Raw genomic sequence first — 18,723 nt, forward strand, 5'->3', positions numbered from 1 at the left:
AGCTATTGGCTACTGTCTATGAACTTCCCACGTCGAATCCAGTCGTACGTCATCACGTTCGACTCCGTCGGAGTTTGGTGTGATGGTGTGTGGTCAAGTCCGTTCGGTCGAAAAGTCCGCCAGAACTCCGTCGGAACACCGTCGGAACTCCGGCGGAACTCCTTTGGAGGTCTGTCAGACTTAATCCCTCTCGTGTGTACGGGGCATTAGGAAGCATAGTCCTGTAGGGTTGATTATGTCTAGATTATTATTATTTTTATTTTTTTTGCATGTTGATTATATACAAATTTCCAAACCATGTAAACAAAGAGGATGGACAAGAAAACTGCATTGGTGAACATCAGAACTAAGCATTATCAGCAAGTACAGCAAAATCAGACAAATGTAAACATATTCAGAGTTCTGGTACTTCTATAGCTTTCCAGTAACCTAGGGGGAGAGAAAAGAAACAGATAATGCAAGTCAACTTAACATGTGTGTAAGGGCACATTTTGAATGGAGTGGAGAAGTGTTATGCCCCCTGACAAGTTTTTATTGCTGTATATGGGATGTAAGGTTTCAATGCTCCAAGTAGCTAATGCTTTAAAGGATCAATCAAAAAAAAAAAAAAATACTGCAGCTTCAACAAATGAAACCGGATCTGTCACCCCTGCTAAACTTAAATATTATGGCTGTGGGGGTGGGGGCACAGACCAAGGAGGAATAGACATCCGCACGAGGGATACATCATACTGACTGAGTTCTATCCCTTGTGGTGATTTTTGTGTTGTTTATTGTAGCTGCACTTAGGCTTTAAAACTAAAGCCTAGTTGTTCCTGCTGGCCAGATTCTCTTTCTTTGACTCTCCTGGTGACAGTTGTCTTGTCTGGTTGTCTTGAGAACAATAGGTGATGGCAATTCCTCCAATGGGAATAAATGTTCTGGTGACAAACTAAGATGGGAATTCCCCCTAAATTGTGACAATTTCTTCTCATTTACGGTTGAATCTCCAAGCCAGGAATTGAAGGAAAATATCCTCAGCAGGATATAGATATTGAAAAATAACCTGATAGGGGTTTTTAACCTTCTCAATGTGATCCAAAAATGTAATAAAAGTTTGTGCTATAAGCTTTAAGTAAAAAAAGTTGGAATCCATGTCACGTCAATATAGCAGAGCTACGAATGAAGACAGATGATTACAATAAGACCATCGTGAAAATGCTTCTTATTATTTATTTACCTTCAATACTTTCAAGAGCTTCCTGAAATGTTATTTTTGTCCAGTCTTCAGGTAAAGTTGCTGCTGAGGCATCGAATTCCTTTGCAAACTCTTCATTAAACTCTTTGAAGACATATTTCCAATACATAGAAGCCTTCATACCCGAATCAGCTTGGATCTTCCATTCTGGGTAGATTTTTTTGTATTCTTTAAATGGATGTGGGTTCCATTTTGTGGCAGCATTTTCAAAAGCTGTATTGCTAATTACATCTGTTGAGCACAGTTCATGGCAAAGAGCATTTGAGGATTTATATTTATATTTTCCCAATCCTTGAGGTCGGTGAAGAGATGCAAAGTGCTCTTTATGTTCAGTACCACCTGATTCACAAGGAACCTTACAAAATGGACATTGCTTCCCGCATCCAAAGACTTTCTTAAACAGCTCATCTTGAGGTTTTATGAAAGTCCTGGTTAGCACAACTTCAACATTCAAGCTGCTTAGTTCAGTTAGTATTTGTGTTTCAACGTCAGCTAGACATTGATTAACAAACTTAAAGAACTGCTGAACATTGGCAGTGTCTGGAAATATGACCAAAGTGATGTCATTCTGCGAGATCACTAATTCATTCTTTAAATTCTGACAAAATTCATCTAAACTTTCAGATAATGTTGTATGCCTTAACAATGATTCGATCTCAAGAGTTTCTACAACTTTCCTTGTAATAGCTGATAGCCTGGTTGATATTAACTTTTTCAGCCTTGCATTTTCCATGTACCGAACTGTGATATATTTAGTGATCCAGTCTATTACAAAGATCTCATATTGAAGACAATATTTCACATATTCACTAAATATTTTATTTTTTAGAAGGTCACTCAGCAGGGCATTTTGGAAGAAAGTTCTACTGCCATATTTCATAGAGTCTTCGCTGGATAAGATGTCATCAACAATATCGTTGCCAAGGTTTGAATAGACATAATCGATCAGTGCTCTCTTCAGGTACTTGTCACAGAATCTTTTAGCCCTGTCTCGGCAATCATCTGTCTTCATATAGACTTCTTTAAAAATTTTAAGGTACTCAGGCTTTAATTTTTCCAGGCAAAACTTTGGATCATTCTCTTGTATGAAATCATTGTGCCTCTTTTGAAACTTTGGTGCCGCTTTCCCTAGACTGAGAAGTTTTAGATCCAGCTCAAGCAATGGTTTGAACTCAGACTTCAGTACAATATTTTGTCTGAGGCCCTCATTTACAATGTCTAGTAATTTTTGGCAAAGTGTTTCATTGTAATCCTCCTTTGTGGCAATCGTATTTGTGACAAAACGATTACATCGATCCAAGATATTGAGGGCTACAGTGGTTGCCTCATTCCAAAGCTGTTCTTTAGATATCTTCCTGACAGCCTGCAGTTCTGGTCCTTCAAAATATTCAGGAATTATCATAAAATCCTGTGCCTCGTAACCTTCTAAATTGTCAATTTCAATCAATTTCTCATTGATGTAGCCTGCTTTATTCCCCATGTCTCTCCTTAGATGTTCTAGCATAATTTTACCAATTTCTTGTCTCTTTAAACCACTTAGATTAAATTCCTGTAAAGTTTTATTCCACATTATCATAAACTCAGACTCTAGATCTTCAACACTCACTTTTCTTTCTGAGTGCTTGTGTTTTTCGAGGAGAGCACTGACTTGCTTTTCAATTCTTTTCTGATAGTTTGCTTGGATGTTTCTTATTTTTGTTTTTTCAGTTTGAATATAAATTATTTCCTTGCACTTGTTATTCAAGCTACGTTCAAATTCCTCACGTAGCAGTGACGTGCTCTTTTTGAAGTCCTCTTTGTATTGCAAAACTAACGTTACATAATTATCATCTTTTTCAAAGTAGTCTTCTAAAAACTTCTCCATGCTTTCCACTTGCTTCTGTAACATTTCATTAATTTCTTTGTAAAAATCCACCTGCATCCCGGGCTTTTGGTCATCATTTTTGATGGCGTTCTCTGTTTTTATCATCCAGCTGTGTGCCTCTTTCTTGAACTTCCACTCCTGCTCTGAGTATGCTATGCACAGTTGGTTGTATGCATTTGCTACTAAAACACTTCTAAAACCAAATATGAATTTTTCGTGTTTCACAGCATTCCATAAACTTTTTATCCACTCGTTAAAATCATTTATGGTACAAGAATCAGAATGGGCTTTGTGTTTTATACATTCCAATAAATGCATTTTTAGTTCATGTACTTTTTCACTATATCCAGTGCTGATAGATGCCATGGGGGGAACACCGTGCCACAAGCCAGGGATGTACCAGTTATGGTTTTCAATGTCATATTTAATGATATCACAGAACTGTGTGACATCAGTATTATTCTCCATCTTTGCTGCAACTTTTGTCACATCATCCAGCTGCTCTAGCAGTAACTGCTTCTCTCTCATTATCTTTTCATGAGCCGATACATCACTAACATTCTGATGTACAAACTGGCAGCTGGGTTTCTTTCCAATTTCTTTCAGCCGAAGAAAAGCATGGACCACAATCTGTAAAATTTCTTTCATCTCTGTTGCATTTTCCATTGATATATTGACAATGGTTATATCACTCAATCCGATCACCAATGTGGCCAGTTGATTGTCACGTTCTGAATTACCATCAAGGGAAGAAAACTCAGGAGCTCTTAATCCTTCAGTGTCAATCACCAAAATACACTGACAGCCCAAATCCTCCCAGAGGTTCTCCTTTACATTTAGAAGTGTCATGAAGGCTCCTCGAGTGCATCTTCCACTGGACACTGGCAGCTGCAATCCAAACATGGTGTTGAGAAGAGTAGATTTCCCTGTACTCTGCACTCCTAGTGCTGATATAACTCTGATTTTGCATTCACCTCCTATTTTTTTGTTGAGTTCTTTTAGGACATCAGTTATCCATTGCAGGGGTATATTGTGGACATCACCATCAATCAGCTCTAATGGGAATCCATCCAACAGGAGATCAGCAGCTATTTCTGGAATGTTATGAAATTTTCTTTGACTGCCATCAATTTTTTTGTTTTCTACCAGGAAATATTCTGATTCATAAAACTGACCCAACTCACGAATAAAATGTTCAATTCCCAAATTTCTTTCAGATATGTTTTGACTAAGACCTTTTTCTTTAATTTGTTGGTTTTGTGAGATACTTTTCCGAGATACTGAATCCAAATAGACCTTTGTCAACTTAAAAAAAAATTGTAACTCTGTTTTTGATAACTTAGTCAAGGCGTCTAGAAATGTCTTCATGCCATCGGGAAGTTCTTGCGGATTATGCTTTGTGCGCAAATGTAATATTTTTGTAAATATTTGTGATTTGTATTCCTCTCCGGACATACTGCCTTGCTTTTTCATTTGGCATAATTCTTTCTCAAGTTTGGTCAGTTCTTTCCAAACGTCTCCTTGTAATTTCATTGTTTCTTTCTTATACTTGACCACATCACCTACACATTTAGTAATTTCCTGGGCGTGTGTTTTAGAGTCATTGATCTCCTTGCAGTCCTCATCTATGTCTATTCCAATTTCATGTGCAAGAGGAGCTAGGTCCTCAAAAATAATTAGATTTTTCCTGATAATTACTTCTTCTTGTATAAGCAACTGTAATTTTTTCACAATTTGTCTTTCTTGAGATATTCTTGAGTTTAGTAGCAGAATTTTGTTTTTTAGGTCTGGAAACATGTTTGACAGAAAGTTAAAGTTCTTTTTTGCTGCATCTTTGTTGTCTTTACTCATAGTGAAAATATAGTTTTTGTTTCCTCCACATGCCAGCTTTTCCAGAAATACCTTGAATGCTCCTTCTGTAATTACAGAAGACTGAATATTGATAATAAAAAAATAATTTTCATTTATAATATTGATATCAGTGAAACACTGATTCTCACCCTCTCTATTTTCAACAAATATGAATACGAGTTGTGAAATCTTTGTGAGAAAACAAAATTGCTTTTTACTGCTCTGTAGTTCTCCTCTCAGGTTGGCTATGGTAATAGGATCATGGAAAAGATCTGAATCTCTTCCAGCTGGAAAGTACCAGGCTACTTCCACCAATCCATCAGATATTTTTCTATTGCCATTTCCAACATTTGTATCTCGATGTACAAAAAAATCATGGTGTTGCTCTTCAGGACTAAGAATTTGATTTAGAATTTTGGATTTTGATGAGCTACATTCTCCTAACCTCACAAATGAAAGCACTGGCATGCGAAGTTGAACTATACTTTCTTCAATGTACGCTTTCTTTAGGTTTTTTGGTGTCCAACGCTTCACAATATCTCTCAAACCAAACAACATGAAGGTACAACCATCAGGGTTATCACCATCAGGGAGGATTAGAGGGACAGCAAATTGACACATGGACATTTTTGTTATAATCTCCTGCTGTAGAAGCTTGTGGGAGCAGTGCAGCAGAGCACACACAACATCAAGAGGGTTGGTAGAATCTGATGATGCATCATTACTCTCAAACAAGTCATCTACATTAAACTCTTGGCAATCATCAGCTATTTCTAAGTCTTTTGAAATTATAAAACGTGCAGTTCCATTTAAAGAAAAAAGTTTTTGTAAGAAGCAGCAGAAAACATCCCTTGAGGATTCGATATTCACTAAGGTCTCTGGTCCAATATCCAAGACTTCTCTTAGTGTTAGTTTTGATGTAGAATATCTTCCCAGTCCCAGACTCTCAAGAAATGCTCTTTTCTTGTCTGAAAAAAAAAGTTTGACTATTTGAACATTTTAATGCCTTGGAAAGTGCTAATTAACTTTAAGCTGAACTCTAAGATAATATAAAAGACTACAATCAGTGCTGCCCTGTATTCATTAATACATCATTAAATCCATTTTTTCTTTAGAAGAAACATAGTACCTAGATTTGACTTGGTACCTAATCTTTGAAGTCTCTGTACAGCAGAGTTCAGATTGGGGGAAGGAGAAGCAACACAAGGAGCCAATACATTTATTTTGTTAATAATGTTATAAAAAAGTTATTAATACCAAGCTTTAATGTTGTAAAACTGTTATTATTAGAATTAAAAAATAAAAATAAAAAATCATTGTTAATCCTTACAAAAATTACACATAGGATTAGGGAAATGAATGCCTAATGTCTGGCCAATATCTCAATGCTAAAAAAAAAATATCTATAAAATCTAAAAAAAAAAAAATGTATTTAAAAATCTCTTATTAAAAGTACAGCTGGCCATACACTATAAATTCATATTTAAATATCCTTAATTCAGTAAATTGGTCCACAGATTACATTCTAAGTACTCTAGATGATACCTCACTGTACTGCTAGAATTTATATGAAGAAAATGTATATTTTATCATATTTCTCTCATTTTACACCATGGAAGATTGAAAGATTAGGTTCACATGAAATCCTCTCCTAGTCTTCCAATTGTACCTATATATTGTTATCTGCACCGCAATAGTCCGTTAGCTCTCTCCTTTCTTGGTATCTCTGGCTGGGGACCAGAGAAATAAAAAAGAACCATCATATCAGGGCTGAACGGGTAATTATATTCATTGTCTGTTCCCATTAATTGGGCTTTTGGTTACACTGGGTGTATATTTCCAAGTTCATTTTCTTTGGTCTTTATTGGCACTTCTTTTACCAGTGTTCACACCATTTTTCCTAAATTCACACTTGGTCGTTATGCATGTTACTAACGATCTCCTAGTCCCTCACTTACCTTGAGGTATGTATTCACCTGATATTTCAGCACTTTTTACCTTGGTGCCTTTCACGCTTTTTCAACCTTTTCACATCCACTAGTCAATTTTTGTCACAGGTGCATGTTACCTTTATCTGTTTCTTGTTTCCTGCCGATAGGTGCACACTTTACATAATTTATATAACCTTATACAGAAGGCCTTTTTCTGGGAAATACCACCCCCAGTCACCAGTGGAGACTCTGCTCAGTGCTCGAGCTACTCTGGTGGCCTGGGTTTTAGGGTAAGATCCTGATACTATGTATTCATGTATTATGTTATTTCACTGCTTCTCCCACTTTTCATTTTCCCCTCCCTTTGTATCACATATGTTTTTTTATGTATATCTAATTTTGCTATATATCTTTTAGATGTATGTATTTCCTGAAGAAGCTGTTAAGCGAAACTAGTCAAATACACGATTCCTCTTACCAGCCTTTGATTATCTGTATAACTCTGTAATTTTATACTTTAACAAATTGATTTAATATTTTACATTTGTCTTCCACTTGTACCTATATATTGTTATCTGCTCTCTCCTTTCTTGGTATCTCTGGCTGGGGACCAGAGCTTCCAATATTTATTTCATATAATTTTGGATGATGGTGCCTATTGTATAATTATTTAATTTAACAATGCTGTTTTGTCTTGATGTGAGGTCATTCCTTATACTCTCCTAGTTAATGATGAAATGCCTTGGAAGGACTGTTTGTCGAGAAAAGGAGACACTGTTGACATCCAATATCCCAGAACAATGGGAAAATTGGTTTAATAAATAGATCTTGAAATTAGGGAAACCTCAAGTAAGCTGAAAGGGTTTCAACCAAATTAGACACAGTTTATTTTCCTATAAACAGGACCAATGTTAATAAAAACTACTCCACTATGTTTACGAGAACTTTAGAACTCACAAACATGGTACTGTTAAGATACTTTGTATACTTCTGGTGCCACATGTACAGTAGCGGGTGCACGGGGCAGAAGCTCTGGCAGGGACAGCTTACACAGCCAGCTCCTTACACATGGGCACAGGGAATCAGTCCTTCTCCCGCTACCCACACACCTCCGGAGCGAGTGTGGATGGAGCTATATCTCATCCACAGCAGCTCCAGTCCAGCATTTGCCACTCTTTCCGACCCTCCGTTATCAGGGTCACAGTTGCCCAAGATGGCTGATGGCATGGACACAGGCACAGTAGGGCTCCCAGGCCAGCCTGTCACCCCAGCTGCAGTACCCGAGGAGCAATATGGTAAGATAGTACAAGCAGTGGCTGCCCTGCTATCCCCCACCATGACTGCTGCAGTGGATAGAGCACTCTCTGAAGGTATGGATCAGCTACACAAAGAGCTGAGGGACCATGCAGGCATGATCACATAGGCAGAGCAACGTATAACTGAACTGGAGGATGAAATCCAGAGGTCACAGGCGGCTGCATATCAGGCTTCCAAAAAACTCAACAGAACAGAAAAACTAGATGACTTAGAGAATCATTCCCGCAGGAACAACCTAAGAATTATTGGCCTGCCTGAGACCTATAACTCCAGCTCTCTAATAGACTTGTGTGCCAACCTGCATCCCTGAAACCCTGGGGATCACATCACCATGCATAGTGGAAAGGGATCATCATATGGGGGCCCCCTTAAATGAATGATGCTTCCCATAGCCTATCCTTGTCCAGAAACCATTCGGACAGTTTAGCCATACTAAAATCCTTCCAGAATGCCATATTTTCCAACTGGACGGTCAAAAGCTAATGTTATTTGCCGCAAGAGGTGTCCCGCAAGTGGAAGGCTTTTCAGCCTATCTGTTCACCTTTAAGGGCATGAAATTCACTTTGGCCTTCCCTGCTATCCTCCATCTCAATGACCAGTCAGGGGAGTCAAAATCTTTTCCTCACCCTGAGGAAGAAGGGTCATATCTCCAAACCTACCTGCATACTTATCAGGAGGTATCCCCAATGGAAGCTAACCCCCACCTTGCAGGCCCCAGGGATCAGTGCAGCTCACGTAAGAAGACAGGTCATTGGGTAAACCCCCATCCTGCCTTCTTCCCCAATCCTTGGGAACCCCATTCTCACTCTTTGCCGATGCTCTCCAGCTAATTGTCATTTGGCCTCTAGCTCACCAGAAAGGCAGAGCATACACCTTTTATTCGCCACCACAATCTGTCTAGAATAGACTATTTCCTCTGTAACTCCACCCTCTAAAAACATAATTCTGAATCCCTTATACATGAGATTGCGATCTCAGATCATGGCTCGATCTCTGTCCGTATACTAGATTTTACCCCATCACATCCCTCAAGGACATTTCCATCCTACCTTGCTCATAACCAGGACCTCCAAAGGGTGCTACAATAGACCTGGCAAGACTCAAGCCACAGATTCAGTACCTACCTCCTAAATTTAGACTTAAGATTCTCTCAAAAGTAATTGCCAGTAGATTAGCCATGATTATGCCCACTCTTATATATCCATCCCAGACAGGTTTCACTCAAGGGCACTCTGCATCATTTAATATACAAAAGGTCCTCACTGTCCTCCAACATGCCAGAGCCAACCCTGATAGCGAAATTGCCATAATCTCTCTCGTTGCAGAGAAGGCTTTTAACAATGTTAGTTTCAACTGGCTGTCTCTAGTCCATCAATGTTTTGGCTTCTCTAGCCCCTTTGTACATTTAGTCTCTGCTATGTACTTGGCCCCCACAGCAAACATAGCTCATATCAAATAGTGTTATGCTCCACTAAGGTACCAGACAAGGCCGCCCCCTTTCACCACTCCTCTTTAACTTGGCCTTGGAGCCCCTATCTTGGTACCTGCTATTCCATTCCAACCTCCAAGGTGTAAAAATTGGTCAACAAGAACTTAGTCTAGGATTGTTTGTGGATGATATCCTCATTTTCACGTCCAACCATAGGTCAGATATGCCCAACGTCCAGCTCTTCTTCGCATCTTTCTGGGCCTGTTAAAGTTTGCGAATCAACTTCTCTAAAAGCAAGATTCTCACTTTAGGACCCCCTCATGGGTGAATGCTTAAATGTTCACTGTTGCAAAGAGTCATATCACATACCTAGGTGTAAAAATTGGTAAACTGCCTTCTTCCCTCTACCATCTTAATTTCCCTCCTGTAATCACAAAAATTATAGGAGAATTGAAGACATGGATGGATCTCCCATTCTCGCTCCTTGGGAGGTGTCACCTATTTAAAATGGTTAGCTTTACCAGACTCCTCTACCCTCTTCAGACTAATCTTTTACTGCACCATAAATATGTGCAAAGAATACAAAAGGCTTTATCAAATTTTCTATGGCATAGATGCCGCCCTCATATCTCTCTGTATAAACTTTTCCTCCCTAGGAGCGAGGGGGAGGGGCGAGCTAAGCTTCCGAATATAAGGGTATACAACCTGCCATGTCTATTGAGGGTATGCCTAGATTGGATATCTCAAGGTTCTAAATACTCCAACTTTGAGCTGGAGTCCCAAATAGTAAGCCCATACAGCCTGCCTGCTCTATTACATTGCAACCTCCGCTTCCTTCCACCAGATCTCAAACAAAACCTACTAATACAAGACAGGCTGGTAGCCTGGCGAGAGACCAGACGTAAACTGAACTTTTCTCCCTGGGTTTTTCGTCATCTCCCAATTCATGGGAACCCTGCCTTCCTTCAAACTCAACATTATGCGGGTTACGCTGTGTAGGCTTCCCATGGGCTTCAAACTTTTGTACAACTATATGACTTGTCCATTGGCTTAATCCTTCTGTTCTCCCAAATCATGACATGCTTTAATATCCCTTCACATCATAATATATATATATGCACATCAAGCAGTGTAGTGCACTATATCTCGGGCTTTGACCCAAAAAACTCCAAAGATTTTGTTTTGCTATTCTGGACACTCTATAGGAAAGAGAACAATTTAACCACTTGCTTACTGGGCACTTAAACACCCTTCCTGACCAGACCAATTTTCAGCTTTTGGTGCTCTCACACTTTGAATGACAATTACTCAGTCATGCAACACTGTACCCAAATGAATTTTGTGTCCTTTTTTCCCACAAATAGAGCTTTCTTTTGGTGGTATTTGATCACCTCTGGGGTTTTTATTTTTTGCGCTATAAATGAAAAAAGACCGAAAATTTTGAAAAAAAACGCATATTTCTTTGTTTCTGTGACAGAATTATGCAAATTATTAATTTTTCTTCATAAATTTTGGCCACAATTTATACTGCTACATATCTTTGGTAAAAATAACCCAAATTAGTGGATATTATTTGGTCTTTGTGAAAGTTATAGAGTCTACAAAGTGTGGTGCGAATCCCACAAAATTGATCACATCTGATGTACTGGTGGCCTATCTCGCTTCTTGTGACCCGAACAAGTCAGGAAAGTACAAATACCCCCCAAATGACCCCTTTTTGGAAAGTAGACATTCCAAGGTATTTAGTAAGAGGCATGGTGAGGTTTTTGATGTTGTCATTTTTTTCCCACAATTCTTTGCAAAATTAAGATTTTTCATTTTTTTTATTTTTCTCCACAAAATTGTCATTGTAATAGGTTATTTCTCTCACATGGCATGTGTATACCACAAATGACACCCCCAAAAAATTCTGCTACTCCTCCTGAGTATTACAATACCACATGTGTGGGACTTTTTCACAGCCTGGCCACATAGAGAGACCCAACATGCAGGGAGCGCCATCACGTGTTCTAGGAGCATAAATTACACATCTAACTTGTTGACTACTTATTACATTTTTGAAATACCAGGACAATGACACGTGACACTGATGACAGATGGCACTGATACGTGGCAATGATGACACTTATACGTGGCACTGATGACACGTGGCACTGATGACAGATGGCACTAATATGTGGCACTGATGACAGATGACACTAATATGTGGCACTGATGACACGTGGCACTAATACGTGGCACTGATGACACGTGGCACTAATACGTGGCACTGATGACACGTGGCACTAATACGTGGCACTAATACGTGCCACCGATGACTTTTTTTAATTTTTACATTTTTAATTTTTTTTTTTTTAATAAAGGACTTTTGCAATGGTGTGTGTGTCTTTTTTCACTTTCTTTTTTAAATGGTAGGGGTACTTTTGTACCCTCTTACCATTTCAAACAGGGGGGCCGGGATCTGGTGGTCCCCTTGTTAATGGGGGCTTCCAGATTCTGATAAGCCCCCCGCCCGCAGACTCCAACAACCACCGGCCAGGGCTGTGGGGATGAGGCCCTTGTCCTCATCAACATGGGGACAAGGTGCTTTGAGGGGTCACAGACCCCCAAAGCATCCTCCCAATGTTGAGGGCATGTGGCCTGGTACGGTTCAGGATGGGGGAACGCTCTCTTGTCCCCCCTCTTTTCCAATGGCCTGCCAGGTTGCGTGCTTGGCTAAAGGGTCTGGTATGGATTTTTAGGGGGAACTCAACGCCATTTTTTTTATTTTGGCGTGGAGTTCCCCTTAAAATCCATACCAGACCTGAATGGCCTGGTAATTGAATTTGGGGGAACCCCATGCTTTTTTTTTTATCAATGACTTTCAATGACTGTTCTCTGTATTACGGGAAGCCGACAATTCATTATAGCCGCAAATGATTTTAAATGACTTTTTTTCCTGCAGAAATTACTCTTTGTGCAGGGACAGTTCTAAGCATGGGAAACATGCGCCCCCTTTACAGGCATACTATACACAACCCCAGGTACAAAATTTAATGGAATATTACACTTTTATTGTTTCACTTTAAGCATTATTAAAATCACTGCTCCCGAAAAAACTGCAGTTTTTAAAACTTTTTTTTGCATTGATACATGTCCCCTGGGGCAGGACCCGGGTCCCAAAACACTTTTTAGGACAATAACTTGCATATTAGCCTTTAAAATTAGCACTTTAGATTTTGAACGTTCGAGTCCCATAGACTTTAATAGGGTTCTAAAGTTCACACGAAGTTTAGGTCTGTTCGCAGGTTCTGGTGCGAACCGAACTGTGGGGTGTTCGGCTCATCCTTAAAGAACAAGGTCTCTCAACGTAGGGTTGGAGGGTTTAGGTAGGAGAGTTACTCTTAGTACTAAGTCAAATAGGAAAAAAAGTCTCTCACATTAGAAAATCCAGAGAATAGGCATTCACAGCTGGATTTTCACCCTTATCAGATAGTCCTTCTCTCACCAGGCCTAGCAGCCAACAGGGTGCTTAACTCAAACAAAGCAAAGTCTCTGCCACAGACTTGCTATAGGACACTTGAATAAAGTCTCTGCCACAGACTTGTTATAGAACACTTGAATAACTGAAAGGATATAACAGCTTAAAGAACCCTCGTACAGCACCAGTATCTTGCAGCCGGTCCGGCGATACCATACAAGATCAGATTCACTTGTGGTCTTTCAACTAAGCCTCCAGGCTCTTTCTGGGAAGCCAACCCTTTCGTGGCCTTCCCCCGAAGAGGCCTCCTCTGGATGCTTCTCCAGTTGCTAGGCCTCTCTACAAACCCGAAACGGCACCTTACCACCTTTGAATCCTTCCTTCAGTTTCTTTGCCTCGGGCCAGCCAGCCACGAGAGTTGGAGTTGGGTGAATCCACTCCCCAGGCCATGAGAGCCCTGGGGGCTGGTCAGGAGGACCAGGACCAAACAGTCAGAAAGCACTTCTGGACCGGAACCCCGAAGCATGTGACGTCAGCACCTTAAGTACTCTCTCCCAGAATGCACAGCAAGAGGACGCTCCCACTGGGCTGGTTCCGAAAGAGAACTGACCTTTAATGCACCCAACTGGATTATGTTCTAGCACCTGCCAGGGATGACAGCACCACCTATGGTCAGGCAGAACACCATGCAATCCAGCCAGACTGGTACTGAGGCCAAAATTTAGCGTAATTGAACCCGAAAACCAAATTGTGGTTCCAGGAATAATTACATGGTGGCCAGAGGAAGATGTGGGGCCGCGGGCACCCGTTACACAGAAAAAAAAAAGAAGGCATTTCTGTCACTGAAACAGGCCCACTGAGGCAACTCCCGGTAGTCCCACATGCCTGCCAAGATCAGACCGCCCCATCTAGATCACTCACCTCACTGAAGCCAGGGCACACAGCTCCAACCGAGCTAGACTCCATTTTGGGAAGACAAACTCCACCTATTAGTCATCTTAGGAGAGTCTGGCCAATAGTCTTTTTCAAAAGGGTAACTAAAGTTTCCATATCTATTATTGATTTTTTTTTTTTCCGCAGATTATTATCTGCCAAATTTTATCTAAATCGGTTAGGATATCTACAGAAGGGGAAGTTCATTATTGTATTCAATATGCCTATCAGTGAATTCAGGAAAATCTCTGAAGCACCTCACACTGATGTAAAACAGATGCCATTGACACAGGCCCTTGTTGTCAGTAGATTGTTTTCTTATCAATGTGATATCTATAGATATGTACATTTTTCTTACCCATTTTTTCATTCATAATGGCCAAAATGTCTTGATTGATTTCCAAATGTTCTTCATCATATTCTAAAATACTAAAATGAAAAAGATGTTTTGTATGAAGGGTGTTTCCTGCAACTATTAAAACAAATCCAATTGTCACAAACTGCAAAATCTGTTAAAATGCTTTGATGGCAAACACATTTATATGCATACAATATATTTAGACTAATTTCAGTTGAATAAATATTTGCAAACACAAGGGAGGAGCTTTCTAAAACCCATTGCATTGCTTGCTTTTGAAGGACTGAGAATAACCAACCTAATTACTGGGCTATATGCTCAACTTGCAGCAGAAAATAGCAAAGTATTTTATTATTAATAGAAATTGAGAAATTATGTTTTTTTTTTGTTTGTTTGTTTTTTTTTTAATACAAGAGAAGACTCCAAGCTGTGCTTGCTAGATTGAGGGGAAAGATCGCATATAATCTTAATTGAATAGTGTATAGGCGATTAATATTGGCTTTAAATCATTAGCATGTGAACCAAAATATATGTACATACAAATGAAAAACCCATCATAAATTAGTAAAATGTGCAAATATATATATATATATATATATATATATATATATATATATATATATATATATAAACATGTTAATTTACATGTGTATACAATCCCAGAGATATCAATACTAGTTATAGTGTAACTAAACCCACAGCAGTAAAATCAGTCTGTACATGCAGTAGAGCATACTTGTTATACTCTAAACTGTGTATGTAAAACAAACTGTGGAATCTAAGGGGTTAATTCCCTGTGCATTGTGTAAAAATGCTGTTTGATCCTGTCTTCCCTAATCCTCCCCCTTTTCCACTGTCCCCAATCCATCTGCTGATAGAACAGAGCCTTGAGGACACTCTGTACAGTACATGCTCAGTTTGGTGTGTAATGCTAGAGAGTTTTTTTTTTTCTTGGCAGAGGGCATGTGATCAGCACAGGGCCAATCCGCACTGTCCAGACAAATGGCCAGGGGTCATGCAGCCTCATAAGACAGTCAGAGGAGAATGAAAACTCCACCTACAAGCTTTAACCAGACACTGATAGAAGTCACAAGACTGCTATATACTGCCTGTGAGAAAAGTTATTTAGCAGTTTATGTTTACTAAAATAATTGCATTTCCATGTTCTGTGCACTGTGGAAGACCAGATATAGTGAATGCAGAGTCCTGGGTTTACTAACACTTTCTCTATTGCTTGCACAGCTGGCTGGGGAAAGGTTGCCTCCTAAGTGAGCTGGCTGGGAACCCAAACACTGCAAGAGAAAAAAGGGATGAAGAGAGAGGCACAAATAGTGGGGTTTTATTAGTAGAAGAATATCAAATACAAAACTTATGCACTCACAGACATTGCTGGTGTTAAGCATTTCCACAATTTTTTTTGTGAAATAAAGCTTTTATAAAGCTAAATTCCTCTTGTTGCTTCCATATGTGACTAACTCGGTGGAAAGCCAGCAAGAGCCTCACAGATTGCCCAGCAGCCTCCATAGAGCTACACAGTGGCTTACACCTGTCTAATACCCAGGGCTGTCTTTAAGGCAGGGCAAAATGGGCAGCTGCCCTGGGCCCTGTCATTGTTGTGGGGCCCAAAGCAGCTGCCTCATACATGCCAACTATCCCAGTTTACATTCCCTTGTCCCTTGAAGTTTTAGTCCTGTGCTGCTACTAATGCTGCCCAGCTCTTCCCTATTGTTGTGTACAGATGACTCACTCTGCAGACCCTGTGTTTACATGGAAATACTGGCATTCATATGTAAATAGCAATGACATGCATATGTAAATAGCTGGGGCCAACTGCATTAATATGTAAATAAAGGCGTCATTCATAGGTATATCATGCCCCCCTGCAGTGAGGAGAAGATGTGCTGTAACCTATAGCAACCAGTGAGCAGTATTACTGTACAGCAATCTATAGCAGCCAATCAACAAGCAGAAATGTGCTGTAATGTCTAGCAACTAATCAGTGAGCCTTAAGGAGTGCTGTAACCTCTAGCAACCAGTCAGTAAGCAGTAATGATATGCTGTAACCTCTGGCAACCAATCACAATCGCTGCCTGATCTGATACAGTAAACTGATTTTAAGTCTAGCTGCTATTTATTGTATGTCTCAGAGAAGGTGGAGAGCGAAATTGCATGGGGGGAGGGGGGCCCTAAGAAAATGTTTTCCCAGGGTCCAATCAATATTAAAGACGGCCCTGCTAATACCCCTGGGGGACTATGGTCATCTGGTGAGTGCAATCTTATTTCCAGCACGGATAACATCACCTGGCACTACTGTCACTTGAAAGGATAATTAGGACTTCTTGGAACAAGCACTGGACACTTTTTTTTTATACGCACAAGTCACTTTATATTTATATTTTTGATGGACTAATTATATATTGCTGGCATTATTATTTTGCTATCTATTTTTGGTTCATACGGCAGGACACAGATATTTATTTATTTTTATTTATTAATTTCGTGTTTTCTTGGTTTTGTTCACGGGAATATGTTTTTCTGCTTGTATGATACACAGAGGGTCCAACACACCCATCATCTGCACTTCAGTATCACCATAACCAAGCACAGCACGGCAATACAAGGTGCTAAGGTTGGAAATAATGGATTATAGTTCTACTTAAGTTTTTTTTATTTTCTTTCATTTCTCTGCATTCTATGTGTACGTGTCAAAATGTGTTGCAAGGTTGTAGCTTGTGGTTTTCTCTTAAACGAGTGACCATCGCGTGATGTATGTTGAAATAAACTGCCTGTTACCTTACATGGAAAACTTTGCTGAAACCTTGTGTAACCAAGCTTATAAAATGCTTTGAAATAAATAAAGGGAAGTAGTAATAGCAGCACGGGTCTTCATGCTCGGAGCTGATATACGGAGAACGGTCTCTGTGTCTCATTTCTTTAAGAGCTAAAATTTGGCAAAGCAATATAAACCAGAGAGCAATTTAGTTGATAATTGCACCTAACAGTTTGGCACCCGGGAACAGGGACCGGCCAATGAAACTACAAGAGGTGGATGAACGGGACTGACGGAACAAGGCACTCCGGGAACCACAGATAAAAACTTGCGCATGTAAGAAAAAGCATTATTTTTCTTATATTCTGTGCTCCCCTGATTTGTGCCTATCCGTTCTGTCAGTTACTGTCCTTCTGGTGCAGAGCATCAGCCTCTGTAGTGGCGGGTCTTTAATTACTGCATATTTTGGTTTATATTGCTGGAATTATTTGTTGTTTGTTGTCTGTCTGTCTTGTTGAGAAAGTGAATGAGCCTTGTCAAGGATGGTATGAGTTGGAAGGGGATTGCCGAATTGAGCAAAGGAATGCGCCCTTTCGGGGGGGTCTGACACTTATGGTCAACCTCACATCTAATTCATAAACCATAGGCGGGTTGAGAGTATAAGCCCTGTCTGCTCCATAAAGCAGGGATAAGAGTGCAGGAGAGGGAACCCAGATAAGGGGGGATAAGGTCTCCAGAAGCCTGGAGATCTAGTCGGATACCTGGCCACTTAAAGGAATGCTTGTATATGTTGTAGCCGTCAGTCTGGTCATAATATTTGTCAGTTGGCTTGCATATAAGGTAATTCGATTTCAGAAATCTCATCCAGGAAAGGTTTTTAGTATTTTTTGGCACCCTAGGAGGAAAGCAACAAGGTCCCTTTTGTAACTTTTTGAATTATATATATATCGGTACATTAGGTGTCCCACACGCTACCTAGGCACGGACTGCCAAAATGGGCCAGCTGAATACAAAGCTCTGTCAGGGAACTGTGGCACACTATACTGTGCAACAGATAGTTAAAAACATCTATGGTAAAGATGGAGCGAGGGATTTGAAAAATGTCCTCCGTAAATTCAAAGTGAAAGGAGCAGCGGGTTTAGACCCAGAAGTATGGGATGAAATAAGAAAGGACAGACAGGGAGGGGTGTTAGAGAAACAATGGACGTATCAGATTCAATGCTTAGTTAAGGTCTCAAATCAAGCACAGGATGAAGGGTGGAAATATAACCCAGAGTGTGACGGATGGGATATGAAAGACCGACGAACGAAACTGGTTGAGCCTAAAGTTAACCCCAAACCATCCACCCCACCCCCATATGCTGACATAGAGCGTAAGACACACAAGATATATCCTGTACTTGAGGGGAGAGGATGGGTTTGTCAGGTCTGTGGAGCACAGAACCCAGAATGGGCAATAGAATGTGTGCATTGTGGGGCACAAAAACCTCATCCAGAAGCGGTAGCTCCCGTACGAACTGACACGCGTATAGTGCAAGTGAATAACCCAGATTTTGGACCAGCCAACCCAAAT

General features: G+C 40.0%; 1 protein-coding gene across 2 annotated transcripts in view; it reads right to left on the reverse strand.

The window, feature by feature from the left end:
* Window positions 1-793: 793 nt before the first annotated feature.
* Window positions 794-18,723, reverse strand: part of LOC143923456 (up-regulator of cell proliferation-like) — a 45,933-nt gene continuing 28,003 nt past the window's right edge. For both annotated transcript variants that reach the window (XM_077447142.1, XM_077447141.1), the window contains exons 2-3: window positions 14,381-14,451; window positions 794-5,920 (exon numbers count right to left, since the gene is read on the reverse strand). In XM_077447142.1, the coding sequence (XP_077303268.1) occupies window positions 1,212-5,920; window positions 14,381-14,396 (4,725 nt within the window). In that variant the 5' untranslated portion in view covers window positions 14,397-14,451 and the 3' untranslated portion in view covers window positions 794-1,211. The remainder of the gene's footprint in view (window positions 5,921-14,380; window positions 14,452-18,723) is intronic.

The sequence above is a fragment of the Lithobates pipiens genome, unplaced genomic scaffold (assembly GCF_037356315.1).
Source record: "Lithobates pipiens isolate NorthernLeopardFrog02 unplaced genomic scaffold, aLitPip1_a1.2 Scaffold_22, whole genome shotgun sequence".
NCBI classification, from domain to species: domain Eukaryota; kingdom Metazoa; phylum Chordata; class Amphibia; order Anura; family Ranidae; genus Lithobates; species Lithobates pipiens.